Source organism: Homalodisca vitripennis, chromosome 4, assembly GCF_021130785.1.
Source record: "Homalodisca vitripennis isolate AUS2020 chromosome 4, UT_GWSS_2.1, whole genome shotgun sequence".
Classification (NCBI taxonomy): domain Eukaryota; kingdom Metazoa; phylum Arthropoda; class Insecta; order Hemiptera; family Cicadellidae; genus Homalodisca; species Homalodisca vitripennis.
The window spans coordinates 86,830,745-86,853,787 of record NC_060210.1 but is presented as its reverse complement, the minus strand read 5'-3'; the positions used below and the strand labels follow the sequence as shown (position 1 = coordinate 86,853,787).

General features: G+C 31.5%; 2 protein-coding genes across 2 annotated transcripts; both read left to right on the top strand.

The window, feature by feature from the left end:
• Nucleotides 1–1,742: 1,742 nt before the first annotated feature.
• LOC124361100 (glycine-rich cell wall structural protein-like) lies at nt 1,743–4,015 on the top strand. Its single transcript, XM_046815134.1, has 2 exons — nt 1,743–1,754; nt 3,344–4,015. Exons 1-2 carry the CDS (start codon nt 1,743–1,745, stop codon nt 4,013–4,015), a joined length of 684 nt encoding a protein of 227 aa, XP_046671090.1.
• A 7,738-nt stretch (nt 4,016–11,753) lies between these two features.
• Nucleotides 11,754–18,292, top strand: LOC124361099 (putative gustatory receptor 28b). Its single transcript, XM_046815133.1, has 4 exons — nt 11,754–12,575; nt 14,136–14,207; nt 15,895–15,984; nt 18,206–18,292. The coding sequence occupies exons 1-4, from the start codon at nt 11,754–11,756 to the stop codon at nt 18,290–18,292; spliced, it is 1,071 nt and encodes a 356-aa protein (XP_046671089.1).
• The last annotated feature ends 4,751 nt before the right edge of the window (nt 18,293–23,043 follow it).

Below are 23,043 nucleotides of genomic sequence, written 5' to 3'. Positions count from 1 at the left end.
AAACACGAAATTCCCTCACTCCTCTTGAATAAAATTACACGCATGAGCACTCAAAACACACACACACACACACACACACACACACTCATGTATATATATATATATACATATATATATATATATATAAATATAAAATATTCATGTAAAATGGAAATATAATATTTAGTCGTAGAAATAGAATTTTGAATATTAAAACACGAATAAAAACCGGATCACTAGAACAATATACAGTGAGTTACGTTTTTATTTCTCGGTGACATTGTAGCTACTATTTATCGCATACTTGCTGGCGAATATGTTAGATATTAACACTCTCTCATTTTTATAAAAGCCTCATCTGTGCAACACTATAACGATTGTGGAAAAATAAAACATGGAACCTCAAATAACCTTGATGCTCAAAACACTTGTTAACATGTTATCCAGGTGATGGTACTCCTTCACAAAGTGACCTTCTAAACAGGATGCTAAGGGAAACGGAGATACATTTCTGTAACATCATTACTAGAAACGAATAGTAATCTCATATTCGACCCACAAACTCCCGCTCTTAGTACAGAGTATTGTAGTGACTTAAAAGTTCTTAATTCAATCCATGGAGGGTTCAATTTACAACAATTCATTATTACGTGCCAGAAGAACAACTATGATTTACGCTTTCAACTTTAGGTTTTTGTTTAACAAAATAAGATGGATTGTTTTTACGAGTTTTAACTTTCAAAGGAATGTACCGTGCTTTGGAGAAATTGGATTCAGAATCAAACATGATAACTTCCTAAACCTCATGTAGAATTCCTAGGCGCCTAGTTTTAAGAGCTATACTTAAAGGAATTCACACTAGGAATACTAGAAGATGAAGAAGGGTATACGGATAAGTAGACATCTTTCGTTCGCCTTCCCTTAGGGAAGTGTCTGATCTTTCAATTAGCACATCCACCATATTGTATATAATACTAATACTAACTATAACTACAAGACATGAAGATACTACTACTACATGCCTAGTAGTAAAAGTAGTATTCTAATAGTATAGTATTGTTGGCCTAACCAAACACATGGACATGGGAAGAGTTTCCAGAGAATAAGCGTCTTTTGATTTTGTAGCTATGCATTAAGCATAGCAAAACTGCGGAACACTTGATCTTTGAATAATTTGAGTTAGCTAAGGATGATTTTGCCGACTTTCGCACATAATAGAGATCGAAATTTGGCACTCTTAAAGATCTGGTCGGTTGGTATAACTTTTTGTAGTACGGCTGACATTCGAATTTACTTGGGATTCATTTCATATTTTTAAGTTGTACTGGAGGCCCTTGAGGTCATAAGTAATCTCCAAGTCTAAAGCGCATTACGGGAAGAACATACTGGTTCTTGCACTTACATGAAGTCTAATACAGTTACATAGTATAAGTTAAAACAAACAATTCGGATAAGACGCAATGTATATGATTACATTATTGAGAATGTAAGAACAAATCTCTGAACACATTTGCTTCACTTTACTCTATATGTTGCAATCAACAGTGGTTACTCCTGCATAAAGTAATGTGTTAATTAATGAGCAGGTCGTACCTCTTGGAGCAACCACGCATAGCGGGTTTACACAACCGATAGTGAACCAGACATTCTCAACCGAGGATGTGGTGTCTTAACCGGACATACCATGTTGGCACACTAAGCTTGAGTTAGTATTTATACCGAACATCTCCCTGACCGAACCAGACCACCACTTCTCCACCATCATGCACATCAAGGTGAGTGAGCCGCAGCATATGGTGTACATCGAATAAAACTGGAGTTAAAAAGACTTCTTGATTTAAAAAGCGTTAAAATATTTTAAATCTGTCAGAAATGGTCATAGAATAAATATTTTTGAACCTGTATTTGCATGTATATACTTTATTTAAAGATTTAATTGTGTTTATATTTGACATATAGGATCATACCTACATGTATAATATAATAATAAATGATAATTGTGAAATAGTAAAACATTTATATTAATACAGGATTGGTATTTTATCCAATAAACAGTAGCAGAATACTCTTTATAATATATACAGTATATAAGTGACAAAAGCATGTTTTAAATAAGATATTTATAAAGATATTTGAACAAATTAATAACTTAAAAACGAATAAAGTTCTTAAATATATGCTTTTCTAAGAGCCTAGTATACATAGTGGTTACCTTTAAATAGTTTTATAGATTCTAAAAAAATTTGAAAACGAATAAGAATCATTTTGGTGCTAAGTCCTTTATAAGTTTAGACTATTTAAATACTATTTCTTATCTTTTAATTCTTTTATAAACAATTAATTTAACCATAAAAAAGGTTTATGAAATTAATTAATAACAATTACAAGTATTATGTATTCTAACAGGAAAAATAAAATTGCCTAATACATTTTTAATAAACTATTAAATAAATTGATGACACCATCTAGGCACTTCCCGGGATTACTTTTCCCCCAGATTTTGAATTGAGTTACATACTTTACGACTGATACAAAATGTTGACAAATTTCTTTTTGTGTTGTAATTTTGATACTATTTTTATCACATAAAACATTTTTAAACACATTTTTTTGTTTCAAAGAGCTATATTTACTTTTAAGAAGCTAAGAAGATATTATTTAGCGATTTATTTTATTATTCATTAGTTAGAATTGGCAGAAAAGAAATGAGGAAGATGTATTATTTAATAGAAGTATTTAAGTGCTAACCTTTACAGGTATTTTAATTTTATCAACACTAAAGAATTTTATTACTATATTTATGTTTACTAAGGTTTAAATGACAACTTCTTCCTACTTAGTTCACGTTTAAAATTACAGTTATAAATTGGAGAATTTAACTATTAGAAAAATTAGTTACCAAATGTGGTATTTATAATAACATGATAAATGTTAATAAATGTATACTGATTTCAATATGAAAATGAAATAGATTATTCTTTATTTTAAATATCTCGTATTATTTTCACCTATTAGATCTGCCAAACAAGAAGTTTTTGTAAATACTGGATTTCATAAAAAAGTTTAATATCTGAAATCTTACACAAACATTCAAACAATCACCTGTATTACACTTGGTGTTTTATGGAAATCCGAAAAAGATTTTCAAAAATGAATGACTATGTTCTTCTATAAATTCATTAGTAAAACCAATCTGACATATGGATAAATTACATATTATTTCTGATGTTTATATTAAGGATTTATAAGAAATATATTTGTGCTGAGTGGATTTAAAATTAATCAATACAGTTCATTTGATATTATAAAGAAATGTAAATTATTGACTATATCACATTAAGACACTAATTGTACAATATCCTAGACTGTACTCGTCTTTGCGGTTATTGCTGCTGTAGACGTTTATGGGAGCCACAGTCATTATCATGGACCCATCGCTATCCCACATGTCCTCCACAACGGCTACCTAGCAGACACCCATGAAGTAGCAGCGGCCAAGAGCGCTCACCTTGCTGCCCTGGCTACACAGTCTCACGGTCACGGATATGGAGGAGGCTACGGTTATGGAGGAGCCTACGGTTATGGAGGAGGCTACGGTTATGAAGGTAGCAATGGTTATGGAGGAGGACATGGATATAACCAGGATGAAGTATACAGTGGCTCTTATGGAGGTCATGGAGATTTCAGGTATCACGGACCAATCGCTATTCCTCATGTACTCCATAACGGACACATCGCAGACACTCATGAGGTTGCTGCTGCTAAGGCTGAGCATTTCGCCGCTGTAGCCAAGGCCAAGGCTCACGCAGGATACGGGCAAGACTACAGCGGACGATATGCAGGAGGATATGGCGAGTATACTGGAGCTTACAGTGGAGCGCACTATGTCGTTCCTTACCACGGACCTCTCGCCAAGCCGGTCGTGCTCAAGTCTGGATACCTGGCAGACACTCATGAGGTCGCAGCCGCCAAACATCACCATCTTGAAGCCCTCCACAAGGCCAGTTACTATGGTCATCAACATCATCACTACTGATTCTCTGTTCTCAAGTTATGCTTAACAAAATAAACTTACACTTCGTAATAGACTATTTCATATTTTTGAGAAACATCCATTTCAGTACACTTTTAATCAGTAAGTTCTTACAAAAATGTATATTTCGGCTTAAACCATCTTCAGGAAATAAAACAAAACATTATAAATACGGCTATATGGACACAATATTGCCCTACATAAGCTTAAAAAGACTAATTTTGCCAAAAAAGCATCTACTTGCTTGCTTGAATTTTGCTGCCGGTATAAGGGGAAGAGTGTGTCTTCCCTTTCTTTCATTAAGCTTCAAGAAAAATATAAAACATAATGTAACTAGAGCCGACCACTTTCCATTATCGTACTTGCAAACACAAATGTCTAAAAAGGTGAGTTTTATAACATGGTTCAAATAGTATTAATGGTTTTTTCGTGACTGGAGCAATCTAAAGTCAAAATATGTAGTACATCCGAGTTTGCAATCTGCGTTAGACTACATACCAAGCTATTTATAATTCTAGCTAATTAAGATTTTCTGAAATTTAAATGTAAACCAATGTTTCTGCCTCTTTGGCGAACTTCAGTTGAAATTTTCAACATCTGTTTAGTATCAGGTAACTTTGAACTACGTTTCACACACGCACGCACGCACGCACGCACGCACGCGCGCGCACACACACACACACACACACACACACACACACACACACACACACACACACACACACACACACACACACACACACACACAACAATTATTTTGTCCAATCCCTTATTATCTCAGGTAGCTTTTTCTATTTTTCAAAGCCTATGTTAGATTTCAATGGATATATTTAAAAAAAGGAATGACCAAAATCGGTCCAGGCGTCCTTAGAGTAGGGCTTAGCAATAGATGTTGCGACTTTCATTATTATTTATAAGATATTGCAGTTATTTTAAAAATTTATCAAACATAAAATATGATATACAAGCATTTTGACTGACAATGAGTAATTAATTATATTGTCTTATAAACAACAAAACTAAAAATATTGAAACCAAACATAAGTCAATATAGGAGTATTGGGTTTTAAAATAAGGTTTTAAAAAGTTGCGGGTATTACTATGTGTAAATGTGTTTATTGAAGTATGAAAATTACATACAACCAGAACATACAGTTTTAAATCATCAATTGCTTTTTCAAATGTTTCTCATATTGTCTAACCATTTTTTTAGACTTATAACTTTATTTTTTATAATTATTCTTCAATGAATGGCATGATATAAAATCTATAGAAATATCGTATTGAATCACTGGTTTTTATGTAGTGGGTTGAGTAAATACATTTTACTGGATAAACCTTATGGTGCAGTTACAAATTTTATGTGGAAAGGAATTAATTGTCAAGTTAACAATACAACAGTTTTTTATGCAAAAACTCTCCTTTCTACCCCCTTGTATTAGCTGTAATTGCCAGCGCTATGAGCACCTCCTTCATGTGGGCTCGCCTGGCGGCCTGCACTTCAGCAGTGTCGGCGAGAAACCCGTTGGGTAGAAGAACCATATGGTTCTTTTCAGAGGCTTTACTTATTTTATGTGCTCTTGTTTCAAGATTTTTCTTACTATAAAGTTCATGGACCTGGCCGATGGACGGCTGTTGGCGTATTTTATTTGAATGATTCTCTACATTGTTTGAAGGATTTGTGTAGATATATATTTGATTTGTGTTCGTCATCTTCACAAGTGGTTTGGAAAGACGATGCCGGTGATATAGGTTGATATGAGGCTGTGTTTTACTTTGCATATTCTTTCTTGGCTCTTCAGAAAAAATTCGATTCCTTATTGCAGACTGTGATGCAAGTGCTGAGAATTTTGCTTGGTAGTCTCTCTTCAGGGTAGCAAGCAGGTGGAGATCCTTTGAGAAGTCTTTAGAAATTATTGGAGCTCTTCCTATGACTTGAGCTTGTTTGAAGTCTGTTATATGATGCGCTCTACCATGAAGCTCCACTACTACCGCAAATAAGAAAGTAGGAACAACTACCTGCAAATATGAATACACTTGTGTACTGTCAAAAATTATATTAATACACACACACACACACACACACACATATATATATATACATGTTTTATTCATTTTGGGAAGTTAATAAATTTGTATAGTATGATAAAATTGTATCTTTATGTAATCACAGAATAGTTTGGAACAACCAATAGGAAACTATCTGCAAATATGAACACACTTGTGCATTGTAACAAATTATATTACATAAATATATATTCATATTTATTCATTTTGAGAAGTTAATATATATATATATATATATATATATATATATATATATATATATAGTCTGATAAAATTTTAATCTCTATACAATCACAGAATAGTTTGGTTTTGACTGTATTTAGTACTTATAACAAAATTTCATTCGGTTGAAACTTCATTTCCAACAATTTTCTATTAAATTTAGTCTACTTTATGCTAAACTAGCTGTTACCCACGGCTTCGCACGCAAATCTTAAGAACCGAAGTCCTTATATTACTTAGTAAAAGCAATTATGCGCGATTGGCTGCGGGTAACAGCTAGTTTGTCAATAAATTCGTAGTATTTTATAACGAAAACTCTTCATTTTCAATAAAATAGCAATTACAACCAAATACCCACGGCTTCGCACACGATTTCCTACAGAAAAATTGGGACATAGGAGGCACATTTCTTTTGAACGTCGTTATTACCCTTCTGAGATAAATTATAGTCACTGAAAGATACCCCAAGCTCATGATCTATTTAAGATTGAAATTTTAAAACCGTCTCAATATGCACCTGTGAAATAACTGGAATGTTTCTCCAATATCATGGAGATTTTTGTATACAATTGAACTATATTAGACCATCGTGGACAGGAGTCAAAAAGTCGGAATTCATTAGCGCACATACAATGTAATAAATGATGGCGCTCAATGTAATTTTGAAACGAAAATAGGCATATTTTAGGTACATATTATTACAGTCTAATGATTATGAGCTTTAGATGTTAGGCGAAATTGCGTATGGTTTTTATTTTAGCTTTGCGCGTGTATCACTTCTAGATCAAATTCTGGAACAATCACTTCTCCGATGCCATGATTGAGCTTGCTTTGTTGTCTCGATTAAGAGAATATGTACACAGGAGTTTTGAGAACCATACTTCTGTCAAAAAAAAAAAAAAAAAAAAAAAAAAAAAAAAAAAAAAAAAAAACATCTAAGATTGGTTTTATAACATTTTTTATATTTGTAGCCAACGTAAGATAGTAATTTTGATATCTGCATTGATCTTCTGATCAAGCACGAGTATGGTTTATATTAGATAAATATTGCAGTTAAAGGTGAATTTTTACGTCAAATTTGAATTGTATTATCTGGATAGTAAAGTCTATGTTTAACAGTGATTGCAGAAACAGTTGAAACAAAATTTGCTGTTTCTCTTAAGCTTACTCTATGCTTTCAAACTATAAGTGTAAAGAAATTTAAAATAGTAATTAAATTATATAAACATATATTTCTTTTGTCGCATTAATATTTACAAAGAACAGCTGATTAAATTTAAAAAGGCTCTTTCACTTAATAACATATGTTTGCTGCAAATGCATTTCTTACGGGTATTTCTGTAACTTTTAGAGACCAGTGGGGCGGAATCCTGAATCGGGAACGGGATAAAAATTATGCTATGTCCTTCTCCCAGTTCTTAGCTACCTCCCTACCAATCTTCAGCCAAATCGGATCAGCTGTTCTTGACTTATAAATAGTGTAACTAACACGACTTTCTTTTATATGTATAGATAGATAATTTCATGATAATAATAGTAGCATTTGAGACAAACATTTTTCAACCTAACAATTTCTTACTATTGGCTTTTTCAAATGTTTCTCATACTGTCTAACCATTTGTTCAGTCTTAAAACGTTCTTTCTTAAAATTATTCTTCATTGAATGGCATGATATAAATATCTATAGAAATATATTATTAAATCAAAATATGGTTGGTTTTTATTTAATGGGTTGAGTAAATACTGGATAATTTTACTGGATAAAACAGTTATAAATACAAGTATGGTGCAGTTATAAATTTGACGTGGAAAGGAATTAATTGTCAATTTAGCAATACAACCTCTATAACTACCATTATATCATTTTCCTATCTTAATTTCAAATAAATTTTAACTTATAAAAACATGTTTAAAGTATTGTGATTTAGATATAAAAAGTCGAATAAACAATGCGGTGAAACGATAAGTAATACTATAACTGAGAATTTAAAACATTATAAGTCTATAAATATATGTAAGTGTAGAATCCAACCGTTTATTCGTAGCCGTATTATCTTAGCATATTGTAGGTCATTCAATTACTTTCTCAAAGTAAATAATTAATTTAGAGTATTTTATTAAATTACAGTATAAATTAGATTACATCGATGAAAAATCTTAATTTATGAATATTTTAATAGAATATCGCAAATTACCTCAAATTTCCAAGTATCACACAAAACACAAAAGAATGGTTATTCTTGTGAATGTCATTTTCACTGCATACAATGTTATACATAAAATCCTTTCAGCTGCTCCCACGTGCATCATTATGTTATGCATAAAATCCTTTCAGCTCCTCCCACGTGCATCATTATTATGTTTTATCTAATAAAATATGCAATATGTCATAAGACTAAATGTTCCATTATTATTAGAGTTTTAAATTTATATAAAACTATTGTATATCCATGAAAATATCATTAAATACAATCATTCATTGATTCTTGTAAAGTATAATGTATCAACAGGATGCAAATTGCTCATTATGGACATTTAGTACAAGATAAGACATAAAAACTCAATAAAAAGTTATGTAAAGCCTAATAATTATTTTATAATAACCATTGATCTTCATGCATTTACATAATTTTTTACTTAAGTTTAAATAAAAAATATAAAAAACTTGCAGTATTCAACACTACTAATAAACAATGAATATCATCATTATAGAAATAAGCATATACTATATTACATGAATTTAAACATATTTTTAACGAAACATCAATATTCCTCCCCTAATTTTTTTGATACATGTTGCAGTATAATATTTAATTTAGATATTTAAGCCAGTTAACTCCATCATACATCCCGATTTTTTGAATATAAGATTTACTTCTCTTCCTATACGTTTTCCAAACTTTCATTTTGATTTTGCCTTGTAACGTGCTCTAGCTTTTAATCTGTCGCTAATTTTTAAATATTTGTCAGGAAATGTTACAATAAATTATCTTCCTAAATAATTAAGATAAAAAACAGATAAAATTATAAATATGAACATACGTTACCATATTAGATAAATATAAACGTGTTTTAAAAGGCACATCATATATTAACACATATTTACAACCTTTATTTTTTTCAACACACCTGTTTGTCAAAGAAGCATGGGAGGCACATAACACCAGTAGACAATACAATGTGTTATCAGTTGTTTAGCACGTTTGCAAGGAATAATCATAATCTTGAGTTAGTTTTGTTTAGTAAAAACTACATCTTTTCCTATTCACCCAAATTTTATGGATAGAATATCTTTCGTAGTCAAAAAAAGTCTTTTTTGTTTCATCATTCAGCGACAACACATTTTCTATCATTTTGTGAAATTTACATTTCAGCTAGACTGATTTATGAAAGGTTTAAGGTATTGTTTCTCGTATTTAAGCACCTTTTCAAGAAATTATCCAGTTTTCCTATTTGAGTGAACACTGTGCATAAGAGTACTTAGAGGATTGGGTATGAATGTGTCATTACTTTAAGTATACTAAATGTAAACAAATGTTTTAACCTTATTCACTATTTTATACTTACATCTAAAACATAGAAATATCAATCGGTGTAATTTGAATTAAATTTTTGGGTGACTGAAGGATGAACATCCATACATTTGCACATTGTTTGGCTGAGCGTTAAGGAAGATTATCACTTGAGGTGTTTGAAAAATTTGATTTGATTTGTACGTTTGTCTATCTGTTAGTTCAATTATAGTGATGTTACTACAAGTATTTTGGCTACTTTGGTCTTATGGGTAACAATGATGACAACGAGAAATCAATGATAGAAAATAGCAGAATAGATAAATTGGTAAGCAAATAGAAGAGGAAAATACAAAGGTTTTATAATTAAATATGAACAAAATTCAAACTTTTAATTCTCAGTTTAATATCGCTGTACTATATATGTATTTAGAATCTATAGAGATTATGTTCATGTGCATATAAGGCTATATAATCTAAGATTTTAGGTACAATTATGTTTCATCATAATAGCTATTCAAATAATAAATTGTAGATTTTAGATGTAAAGATTATGGGATTTGTTAATTTAAACAGGTTTAAAATGTTATTTGGCAGAGACTTTCGCTGGAAAAAATACAGTAAACTGTACAATAAAACCTTAGGTATAAGGAATAATTAAATAAATATTTTTAAGAAACTAGAAAGCAAATGTTTGCCAACTCACCCAGTCCATTGTGTTTTTAGAACTGGCGATAACAGTCACTGCGCTTCAGTGGTCAATTTTGCATACTTCACTGACCATATCCTGATTGTTTGTAGGTGCTTATCATAACACTTTCTTTTTTTGTTACTAGTTTCTATAGAAAACAATAAATAAATATTTCATCCAATTGTCATCATCCAGTTTGTCAGTTGAGGTTGTCACGCGTTCGAAACCGGTTAGTCGACTTATGGTTCTTAAATTTCGAAACTGCGACATCATTATGCGTTTAATGTATACAATAGAAATATAGGATTTTAGATTTGAGACACACCTTATTGAATAAAAATATTATAAGGGTTATATGCATTACGTTAATTGATAATGTAAATGAAAAATTGTAAATACGTTTTTGGAGAAACATATTTACTATACAGCATCAAGTAGCATGTGATTAAGCTAAAAATATATGTTGTCAACAACCAATTTATTTTGTGGAGTTTCAAGGTTCGTTACTTGAATACACATGAAATTCGTTGCTGCTGCCAGTCTAAATCATATTAATATTTACATATATCGTTTTTTATTTAAATCCATAGTGTAATAACAAAATATTAAGTGCCATTTTGTTTATTATTTAGTTTATCATATCCAATATGAATATAAATGTTTATTAATTATGAAGTTAATTATGAGATTTGTAACTTAGATCTTATTCTGAAATATTAAAACTACAGTCATGAACTAATAGATCAATATTTGAGGACATGAATGTCACACGTGTCATGGAAAGTCCTTATAGATACCTTTGCTTAGTTAAATTGACGAAAAACAATTCTATTCATCGTGAAGAGCTTGCTCCCATAAATATCTTTGATAATCAATACAAGCCAATGGTATTGTATTGTAATCAGTTCCAGTGAGGAATCCTGTTGTATTGTGCAGTTTTCAATCATAAATGTGTACAGGATAGTAAATGATGTACTTGCTTTTATAAACTTTGGTGGGATTATTAGATTTGTTTGTTTTTTATGAATACAAAGTGTATATGTCAAATAAACTTTTGTAAACAAGTGCAGTTAAGTGGTTTACTTATTTAAGTGAATCTCGGGTAAACCTTAAGATGCATAAGGAAATCGTAAATCTTCTGAACCCAACAATTCTATATTCAAAATTGTGTGGTGTTTTCCCATCGCCACTTCTGCCCGACAACTCTTGTTCCTCCATTAGCTACACGGTTTTTATTGTCATCCTAATGATGGCTCCATTGACGTTTTTAGGAACGTTAGCCCATGATTTAGTCTACGTGTATAACGACATAACTTCTTTCTTCCTCGCCTTCCACTTCTTTATACTTTTCGTCCAGCACTGTACAGTGTTAGTGACTCCTGTCCTCACTCGAGACAGTCTGGTCAAGTTCTTCAAGATAATAGAATCTGCACAGGAAGCGCTCTTCAACTTGAACATCCGACAACCTCGGTCTCCAAGCATGCTATCGCAGATTTGTTGGTTGGCTTTTTTTACAGTACCCCTTCTGATGTCCATTGTGGTCAGTACCTTCTCCCCCATCAGTTATAGCACAGCCGCCATTTCTGTTGCACACCCCATAGTCTTCTATGGCACTCTTAGTAAGATGAGAATCATGATGCAGCTAGTGAAGGAGAAGTTTGACTTGCTCAACTGGCACCTTGACGATCTCAACAACCGTTGGCCCCTTTTCCTGCCACGACCTCCTGATGTCACCTGCAGTGAGTTTATCTGTGTTGAAAAGTGGAGGAAGACCAAGTATGTTCACTACGATGAAAATCATAGACAAATCACATCTTTGAAAATAGAAGCATTCAACAGAGCGCACATAAAGCTTTGCTACGCTTTTCATACTCTCAACTATGTGTTCTCTGTGGATAGCCTCGTCATGACGCTATGCGTAGGAACGATTGTCATGGGGGAGTGTTTCTCAGCAATCACCAATCCTTACAATCTTCAGTGGAGATACACGCCCTATTTTATAGTATCTGCCATTCACATTGCTACGAGTTTCATCACTGTTTTGACCGTAGCAACGAATATTAAGGAGCAGGTGAGTTCTGTGGTAGTGTTTTATCTGTCAGTTATTCAGTGTAATGTAATATTACAACTTAAAATATTACTACTAGCTGTTTTAAAACTTGGTCAGTTGATAGTAACAATCTTACCTTAATAATGTCTTATAAATCATGCTCTTGTAAGCTGTGAAAAAAACGCATGGTTCTGATCTCAGTGAATAAGTTTATAAAACATTTACTCGGTAATTCAGTTATGTGACATACTCTAATATTAAAAACTAAAAAAGTAACACTACGTTTCGAGGTCTGCAGTCAAACCTCTTCCTTATGTGGGTAACCAGAAACAACTTCAATCTAGGTTCGTATATAGATGTGAAATTGATGTGACAGTGTTAATCCCCACAGTGTATGTGTGTCAGTGTGTGTGTGTGTGTGTGTGTGTGTGTGTGTGTGTGTGTGTGTGTGTGTGTGTGTGTGTGTGTGTGTGTGTGTGTGTGTGCGCGCGCGCGCGTGTGTGTGTGTGTTATGTGTGTGGAATCCCTGTGGCCACTCAATGTTTGGAGAAAAAGGAATTTCCAACCAGAATTGTATGGTTACTCTCCAAAATCATTTTACTCTACTGATGAGTTTTGTTGCTGTTTAGGTGGAGGAATGGACTCCAATCTCGTGTAGTACCACCGTATTGCCTAGAGTTTTATTTTAAAAAGTATTTATTAATTTTAAGTACACTGACGCATTCTATCCAGCTAGTCTGGTCAAAGATGCAGTATTCAAGTATTCGGGTAGTAAAGAAGTAACGTCAAGAAATAGGCAGGTTCTTTATTTTCTGCATGCAAGTGATTCATTTTACCAGTTTTTTTAATTTAATTTTATTCAGACTATGTTTTACAAGAACTCAAATAAACTGTACCATATAAATAACACTAAAATTATACCTTAGTCTCCAGAGAATTTCAAAGCGGTTATGTAATTTTTTTACCAGATCAGAAAAATGATTTACTTTCTGTTAAGGGGACTTATCTTAGTTTTGTTTGTGAAGAGGGCGGTGACCTTTGCGAAGAATACACTCAAGGAAGCTTTGTGAACGCTGAATTTAAACTTAAATGACAACTTAATCTCAAAATATTGTCAGTAATTCATATTGAATTGAGTTATTAGAAATTCATGATAATGAGAGGAAAACTAAAGAAACATACGTTTGTAATAATGTACGTAACAAGTATGTTAAAGGAAACGTACTTTTTGTATGCAACCTAACATAACAATATGAAAAACTTGCATGGGAAGGTATGTTGTATACTTATAAAAAACTGTTTAGTAATACATCAGTATAATAAAGATACATGTACATAACAAATAAGCGACATTTTACACTTTCTTAATTCGAGAAGAAAAATGTTTAGCACAACTGCAATAGTGTATTGTGGTAAATCCAGTAACTGCACAGCCTAAGGTGACAGACTCGATTTGAGCTAGAAGGAACTATGTAAAAACTTGTGAAATTTGCACTATATACCATAAGATAAGACATTCCAACAGGTGGTTCACAGGTTCTCTAGAAATTTGGTTAGTCATGAATTGGTTTGTTATTACAGGCACACAAAACCGCTCTCTTGGTACATGATCTTTTGGACGAGAGGGATTACCCACCAGATGTATTTGATGAGGTAAGATTGTGTTAAAGATCATATATTGAAATTAGCAATACATTCATTTTCGTACTAAGAATGTGGTAAAACATTGTCTCCTGTGTCCCTATAGAAGTTACCAATTTTAAATACTATAAGCCTCAACTCAAACTCAAAACTACGAGTAATATTGCAAGACGATCTACTTGTTAAGAAATCACGAGCCGTAGGGATACATGATATATGGAAAGGCTGGATCTGAGGTCAGTGCAACAGTTTTTGGTAGGATTGACGATAGCGATACACTGTAAAATTTGGAAAAACTCAATAAAGAGATTCGTAAAACATTAATAATTACGTAAAACAGTTTTCCCTTTAATTTCACTAGAATATTAAATATTTAAAACTACATTTTATATTTATCCAAGATAAATAACATTATTCTAGTTTTCAGACTCTGAAACAATTCTTAACAACAATTATTCTTCGACCATAATCATAAGAATAATATTTTTAAACTCTTTCCTAACAGGTTTGATTTTTATGAAGGTCTGAAGACGACCGTTCTTCATTATATTGTAGTATAATGTCAGATGATTATTTGTTAATATACAAAAATGCGTGCTCATATTATAATAAGTAGAGACGATAAGAATTTAACTAACAAGCGTGTTTTTCAAACTGTCCAAGGACACATAAAGACTAATATGTTTTTGCGGCTTCGTACGCTATATCATAGGTTTTATACGTGTCTGAGCACATTTGGTTCGAGTTAATTATTTTTCCAAAACAAATGGCAACAAATATTTATGGCAAATTTACTATACTCCAGTTTTAGTATTCTTCGTATTATTGTTAATTTAATCAAGTTTCTCCAATGCGGAATTTATACATACATAGATCTGAGAAGCCTACATTTGTCTAAAGACAGCCAGAATCTTTAAAAAAGCTAGATAGTACCATTTTCTATTATATTCGCATTGTAATACTGTCCACGTACTGATGCTTAATATTTTATACAACATACAGTAAAAGTTATATTTAAAAAAACTCATTTTTCTTATCTGGTTATTTCATTAGCTTACTCTGTAGTCACAGCGGTTATAGAAAACGTTAAAGTAAGAAGTGTTTTTACTATGAAACTTTCTTTATTCTTTCAAGACTATAAATCTAAAATAGAAAAATAATAGTGAAAATAATTAAATAGATGTATGTGATGTTATAAAATAATGTTTGCACAACAATGAAAGTGGTTTTAAATGAATAATATTTGTTAGTTGTAATGCAATTGTACAGATTAGTTAGGTGTAGCCTGGAGAGATTTTCAATACAAAAATAGATTTTTATGATACCCAGGGATCCTAAGAATCTTCATATAAAATTTCAGTGCAATCGGTAAAAGCTTTACGTTATTGGGTAACACAAAGAAACAACACACACACACACACACACACACACATACACACACACACACACACACACACACACACACACACACATCTAGATATAATAGTAAAGATTGCCATAATCTTACATTAACTATCCTACATTTACTTCGTATTTTATATAGTAGTGATATAGCACCCTTATATTGAACTAGTAATATTCTTTAACGCAAAAAAAGCAAATATTATTTCCTTAGAAAGTTTTTTAGCATTTTATAAAAATCATTGTAATTTATTAGGATTTCAAATGCAGGATAGCTAATGTTAACCGAATGTTTCAGTTAGAAGGCTTCTCTCAAGCTCTGCTGCATCGAAAGATATCATTCTCAGCAGGTGGTTTCTTCGAACTGGACTTAAAACTTTTGCCTCGGGTGAGCTGTAAAATTTATAAATAATAAAATACTACAAGTGACTATAGTTAACATATACGTTAGCAAAGGAAGAGGTCTTGCATGATTATTGTCAGTGATCACCAATAATGCCAGTACAGACCTCAGATAAACATGCGCCACGGTGATGTTCAAATAGGTTTCTGATTGTTCTCTATCACGAGATTTATGATCAAGCAGAAAAATCTCGCAGATATGAGAAGAGAGCATTTTTTTAATGATCATCATTGATTGTTTACCGGATTGCTCAAGCCTATCGCGCAGTTAAGGTAAGATTAACATGCGAAGCCCCTGGTGGATGCTAAAACCTTACAGAAATATAATTATTAATGGAAACTTCATCCAGTAATCATTACTGAATTTAGTAATGCGTGGGGTTCCATGTTGCAGACTTAGAGACATAATGAAGGGAGAGAGAATGGGTCGAAAAATTTGGAAATGCTTCTACTTTTGCCAATTGAAACTAAGGATACTTGGAGCAAATTTAACATCTAGATAATCATTCATAGCGATAAACTTGACGAAAGCTGGGAAACAGATAGATCATTATAGCCTAGGAAATAAATAGAAGTTATTAAGCTATTACAGGTTGGAGAAAGGATGGCGTATTGGATTTTTTTAAATTTTAGACGTCACAATTTGTGATTTTACTGAACTCTCAACGTATTCGTTACAAATATTTCTCGTTTCTCTTTCCTCTTTGACTGCACTCAACACCCTCATGAATAGTTCATATTTTTTACACTACGTTTAAATATAACGTAGGAACTAAATGAAAACATATTTTTCACATTATAAATTACTTAGAATTTTAAAATTTTTCATACTTTCAATGACTCTTTTGTCACCAGACACAAACAAAATTTAGTTATCATAAGTTTTAGAGTAGTTATTTTTGAAACTTAATTTTTTATGGGTCCAAACTGTTTTTTAGCCTTCATGCAAACCTGAAAATATTCAATCTTAACTAAAATTTTACTTGGATAAGAGGGATTTTATAGAATAGAATAGGCTTGTTACAAAATTTCTTACAAAATCCCATTACTTTGCACATATGTGTAGTTTCTTTTAGTTTTGAAAATAAGGTCTTGTATTAAAAAAATCTCCTTGTAAGATTTATAAAGTATAAGAATATTTTATTATTTTTAAAAACAACTTCTTCAATGTTTTCCAAATAATTATAAACACACATAAAAAATATAATAACAATTTAAAACTCACAGAAACGTTTAACTTATACTTCAATTCAATAATACACTAACAAATAATCATTTCCTTTACATCTGACGTACCAACGGATTACTAAAATTTCAAGGAAATGGAGAATCGGAATACAAGAGATCCAGCCTTTCATAAACAATAGTCACAGGAATGTGATTCTGTAATCGATAAGAAGAGTAGTGAAAAAGCAGACAACGCAACAATGATCGACTCTTCACAAACATGATCCCATTTGAAACGAACTGTAAAACCCCCACTGATCACTGTTGTTGGTCGTGGAAGAGTAGTTTTAATTTAAATCTATGACATATTTTTGGGAGAATTTCCATTAACTAATTATTTCTATTGAATATTTCTTTCTATTCCAATGCAAAAATAAACTCCTCTGTCAAACTTACAAAGAATATAGAAAGAATGTAGGAACAAATTAATAATGTAAAAATGGTTTAGTGGTTTATCATGAAATGTTAGTATATAATACTCAATAGTACACGTTATCCATGGTTAATAAAGATACGAATTATCTGTAGTACTTTTATAATATAGTACAGGGTAATTCAAGTTCAAGGTCACTTGTTTCATAATCATAACGTGGCTATGATGGGAAGAGTTGATTTAATGCGAATGTTGAGTGCAGTTCCATTTCACCTTCCGATTTGTGCAGCATCTGAATCTGAGTTTTTGATGACTTTTACTCAACCGATTTAAAATTAAAGCATAAGTTCCTGCATGATAATACAAGTAGGAGTAATTTGTAATAATATCCCGCCAATCATAACCAATATTAGTACGATTTCAACCAGAATGAAATATTGGTAATTTAATAATCTTGAAAACCTGAAAAACTATATCCACAATATAAATAGTTTTATCTTTTAAAATATACTGGATTTAATTGATTTTATAAGTTGTTTATAGCTTTAACACTTATAAAATTAAATTAATGTGCAAAAGGTTTGTACTTTACTATTTTTTGTTGCAGATGGCTAGTTTGATGGCGCCTATCACCTTGTTCCTGATCCAGAACAACAATCGACTCCTAGCGTTTCGTAACAAACCATCAGTGTAAGCAAGATTTGGCCATCTGTACTTATTGGTTAAAGTGAAAACTACTTAAAGTATAACATTTGCTAGTTTTAACAATGCTGAGGTTGGTTACCACTTTAATTGCGATTGCAAATTATTTCCATTTCCGTACAATTTTTTTCCAGCGTCTGCATGGGCACTTTAGAAAGTCTATTATTATAAGTTTATTGTCACTAATTTAAAAAAAAATGAAATGAATTTTTTGATTATTTGAAATTTTACAGACACTTAAAAATTCCATTAAGAAAATAACTTCGTGCTATAAACTTATTTAAATTTATAAGTTTATATTTATAAGTAACTAATTTATAACTAACACTCAACATTGTCTTTATACTTAGCTGAAGCTTATGCATCTTCATCATCTTATTTATCATTCTATTTAATAGACGATTAGCACAAGCAAAAGTCATTTAAATAGTATTTATAAAGTTTGTCATTAAGAATTACCTGTGCTACTGAATTATGAGATTATCCTTGATTGCTCTCAATAAAAAATATGTGTATTAGATATAAATCATTCATAAATAATCTACTCACGTAGCTTATGTAAAATTTGACATTTTAGTATCAGATGGTACAATATTAGAAATACATTTTGATTGTCTTATTGTTAAATAAGTACGTAAAATATTAATTTCATAGTGTTGAAATTTTCGATAGTGATGTAAGAATAATAATAAGGTAGGATTTAGTTACATTGAACGTTACTTAAGAGGGTTTTGCTGGAATTACATGCAAAATCTAAAATCTGTAGCCCACTTAATGCTCGCTCTTCTGCAATATTAATTGCAGACAGAGAGGCAGAATGTAAACTTTACCGGTCTCTAAGGAACAGGCTTCAAATCGGTAAATTTCTATTTAAAAATGTGTATTTTTTACTTACTAGTCGCCAATTTACGTCATATTACATTTCATTAGTAATGCAGATGAAGATATCCTTAGATTATCAATTGACGATGAGTGGCTCCGAACATTAGATATGATATTTTTTAATAAAACGTGCCAATTCTTCGGAGGGGACTTATAATCCTGGCTTTGAACCTTGACTCGATGAAAGTCTCCTAGAAAAATGAAATCTGGAACCCTAATATAAACAGGGAGATTTCCCACGAAATCTTCAAGGAAAGATATTTTTATTTAGAAAATTGTAAATTCTTTGTACCCCATCTCGTTATTTTAGGGCAAACATATTGCCACTTCTGTCAGATGAAACTTGTTACATTTTGTATGAACAACGTTCAATCTAATAGCATCTGTTAGGTAAGGAATATTCTAGAAAATTACATCCATGCAATTTATTCTGTCTCGTTTATTCATGTTATGTTTCAAAGAAATCCAAAAGACGCGTTATCTGAAAAACTGGTGTATGCTGTGAAGCTTCCCACATCAGCTGAGAAGTTAACTATACTGATTTTAAAATTTAAATCCTGGCACTTAGGCACTTAGTCCAGTCCTGTTGTTATATGACGGATATTTGTATTGCATTCAATAAGAATCTCCAGTTCAAACTTTAAAAGTGATATTTCCATTCTTTTTTAATGTGCCCACATATATACATATATATATATATATATAAATGAATTATTAAGAATTATTAATGACTAATTTAAATAGTCAGGTTTTCCATATGATTTTATATGCATAGATTTATAAATGAACTTCTTATCATATACTTGTCTCATCCTTCAAAACCTGAAGTGATATTACTCTGAGGCAGCCCTCTTTCATTTAAAATAAAGTTTATCAACAAATAAACCATATAACCTATCGTTATGAGAATATTTTATAACTTTTACAATGCATAGTTTTAGAAACTAGTTATTCAGTTCTAGCATACCCCCATATAGTTAACAAAATATAGTAAAATATACTTACAAAGCCAATTTTATGAATAAGAAGTGTTTATTTATTCTTTTTTCTCAAAATCAGAGAAGTATGTATGAAACACTTGAGCTGGCAAACTTCATAAAAAACAAAACATTAAACCTTTTTACAACACTGACTTAATTGTCCTCTCCCAACGTCTAACCTGACCCTATTAATTATATAAATTGTCTGCCATATTTCCTGTTACTTCTAAAAGTAAGTGTTTTATATCTTTTATTTTATTTATGGTTTAAAGTACCAATACATAGATTTTATTATGATCCAGTATACGTCATAATAGAATCGAATTTTAGCTTATAACTTTTAAAAATTCGTAAACTAATAAATTCAGAACTTGAATGTTCAGTAATTGGTTTTTTTGAAGAAAGTGTGCATGTCTTAGAATCTAGGACTTCTGTTTGGAAGTAAAAGGGATTTGGAAATAATTTATTTTCGCATAATTAATAATTAGCCATAGGTTGTGTAAATGTTTTTAAAATGTAATTTTATTAGTTTCAAGAATGTAAATAGTGTATATAATAATATTGATCGTCATCATCATCAATTAATACTATTTAGCATTATCACGTATCCTTGGCAAGAGATTCGTGGTAAGGAGCGAATGTCCATGGTACGCTCCAGAATGCTACAGAAGCTATATGATCAGCCTCGCTTTGGCAGCGGCTATCTCATGAGTGTCTGCACTGTGTCCGTCGCTCAGGACGTCTGGAATGGCGGTGGGACCGTGGTAACTAAAGTCTCCATGAGCGCTGTAGTTTTCTTTATCATCGATTTATCCATACGGTAAGGAGCTCACGTTTTGTGTAGCGAGGAGTACGAAGAACGAGGTAGGTTCGATCAAATTCCTGGAACTAACCATTAAAAAATATACCGTTATATTTTCCTCACCCTTCAACCACAGTGCCTGCCTACCTCAGTGTGAACTTATTGTCCGGCTATGTTCATTTGCCTTAATCGACTTAAGAGTATAATTTGAGTCACTGGCAAAGTATAGTTAATCCTGTGCATTATGTAATCAGAACTCGTAATTTAGGAATTAACGAAATGTATTGATAATTATCCTATGTTTAACATAGGTATAGTGGTCTATTTAAATATATGCTTATTATTTAAGTAAATTTTCCTAGTATATGGTAATCATTTAAAGACGCCGACTATTTTTTTTATCTGTATTACCAATACTTTTTTAAGGAAAGGAGTTTAAACGTATGAAATTAATACTGATAACTAAAAAAGTAACAACACGACTAATAATGCTAAACAATGTTAAAGTCATGTTAAAATAATTACCATGACACATTAGAATTACTAACGAATGAAAACAATACAATACACACACAAAAACCAGGACAGTGATTAAAACAATACGGTTAATAATACAATGCAATAAAAACTTCCAATTAAAGTTCCAATTTACGAAAATATACAGAGTATAACAAAAAGGTCTGGCTATGAATTTTCAAATTCTATGCGTGATTCTAAGCTTTTCCAATTTTCATTACTGTTTTGCAGCAATACGACATTTTGTTAATTTTATTGGATTAACAATTTTATTTTCGTTGTTATCTTTATGATTTTTACAAAAATTGGTAAACGGGTTCATCTAAAGGTATTATAGCAGAAAAAAATATTTTAAAATGAGTTTTAATGTTTTCAAAATAGTGGTTACTTAGTTTTTATTTGATGAAATATCTAATAAACAACTTTCTTATTATAAGGCACTCTAAAGTTTTTAATTAACCTTTCCTTTCTAAGAATACCTCATTTGTAAAAATCGGTTGAGAAATTTTACCGGAAACTATTTTACGGTAGGTTTCGTATTGCACATGCAAAAAAAAATCTGACAGTATTTGAACAACTGTTGTTTAAATCAGTTTTTACTCTTATTAAAATTCAACACTGAGGCTGACTATTGAATATTTAACATCTAATAAACGTAAACATAACCAAATTAACACATTTGTATGATCAGTTTAAAATTGGTAGTGTTATGGAAAGTAACTATTTATTAGACGTTAAATAGTCTTGGTAAAATATATATGGTTGCAATTATCATTCAAATTCTCGTGAGTCTTAATTACGTGGAATTTGATGCAATTAATAGAAGACATGTTTGAAGTGTATGTTATTTAGCCTTCTCTAATGCGCTATTACGCAACAACTCTGTCCATGAAATTATATGACTGGACGACAAATTTCCATTTCCATTTCGCCGACAACCCGTATAATTTTCTCCTTCAAGCCACTGATGTTTTGGGGTTTATTGGCATACACCAATGACTTCGGATAATTTCAAAGATGAAAGTCACAAGGCATCAAGTCACACGACTTTGGTACGATGATGACAGCAACACGATTGTTCCGAGGGCATAGTGCCAGGAGGCCACATGCGTGGCATAGTTTTTCATGCGTGAAATCGGAATCATTTTTATGCATTTACTTTTTGTTTTGTATGAAAACATATATCTTAATGTGATATATAAAAACATTTTGATCACTATTGGTTTCAAATCAGAAATCACATAGGTTGATTGTTAACACCTACCGATCTCAGGATTACACGAAAGTCTTGATTAACGATCACAAACATGTCCTTTCGTCAATTAAAGGTAACGGTAGATTATGGGAGTTAAAAAAAATTGTTTTTCATAATATCTTATCTTATCATGAATGGGGTTGTGTTTACTTGGAGTTGCGTAATTATGTTTAAACAATTTATATTGATTATTTTTATTTGTTGGTTAGGAGAGAAAATTATTAATTAAATAGGTTACTCTTGTATTGATGCTGGATGTTTTGTATATGAATCTGGGAATAACGTAATTCATAATAGTGTTAATTCCG

Coding starts and splice junctions, on each gene's coding strand:
- LOC124361099 (XM_046815133.1), top strand. CDS start 11,754: ATGGCTCCATTGACGTTTTTAGGAACGTTAGCCCATGATTTAGTCTAC. Junction 12,576..14,135: donor CAACGAATATTAAGGAGCAG/GTGAGTTCTGTG, acceptor TTGTTATTACAG/GCACACAAAACCGCTCTCTT. Junction 14,208..15,894: donor CACCAGATGTATTTGATGAG/GTAAGATTGTGT, acceptor CGAATGTTTCAG/TTAGAAGGCTTCTCTCAAGC.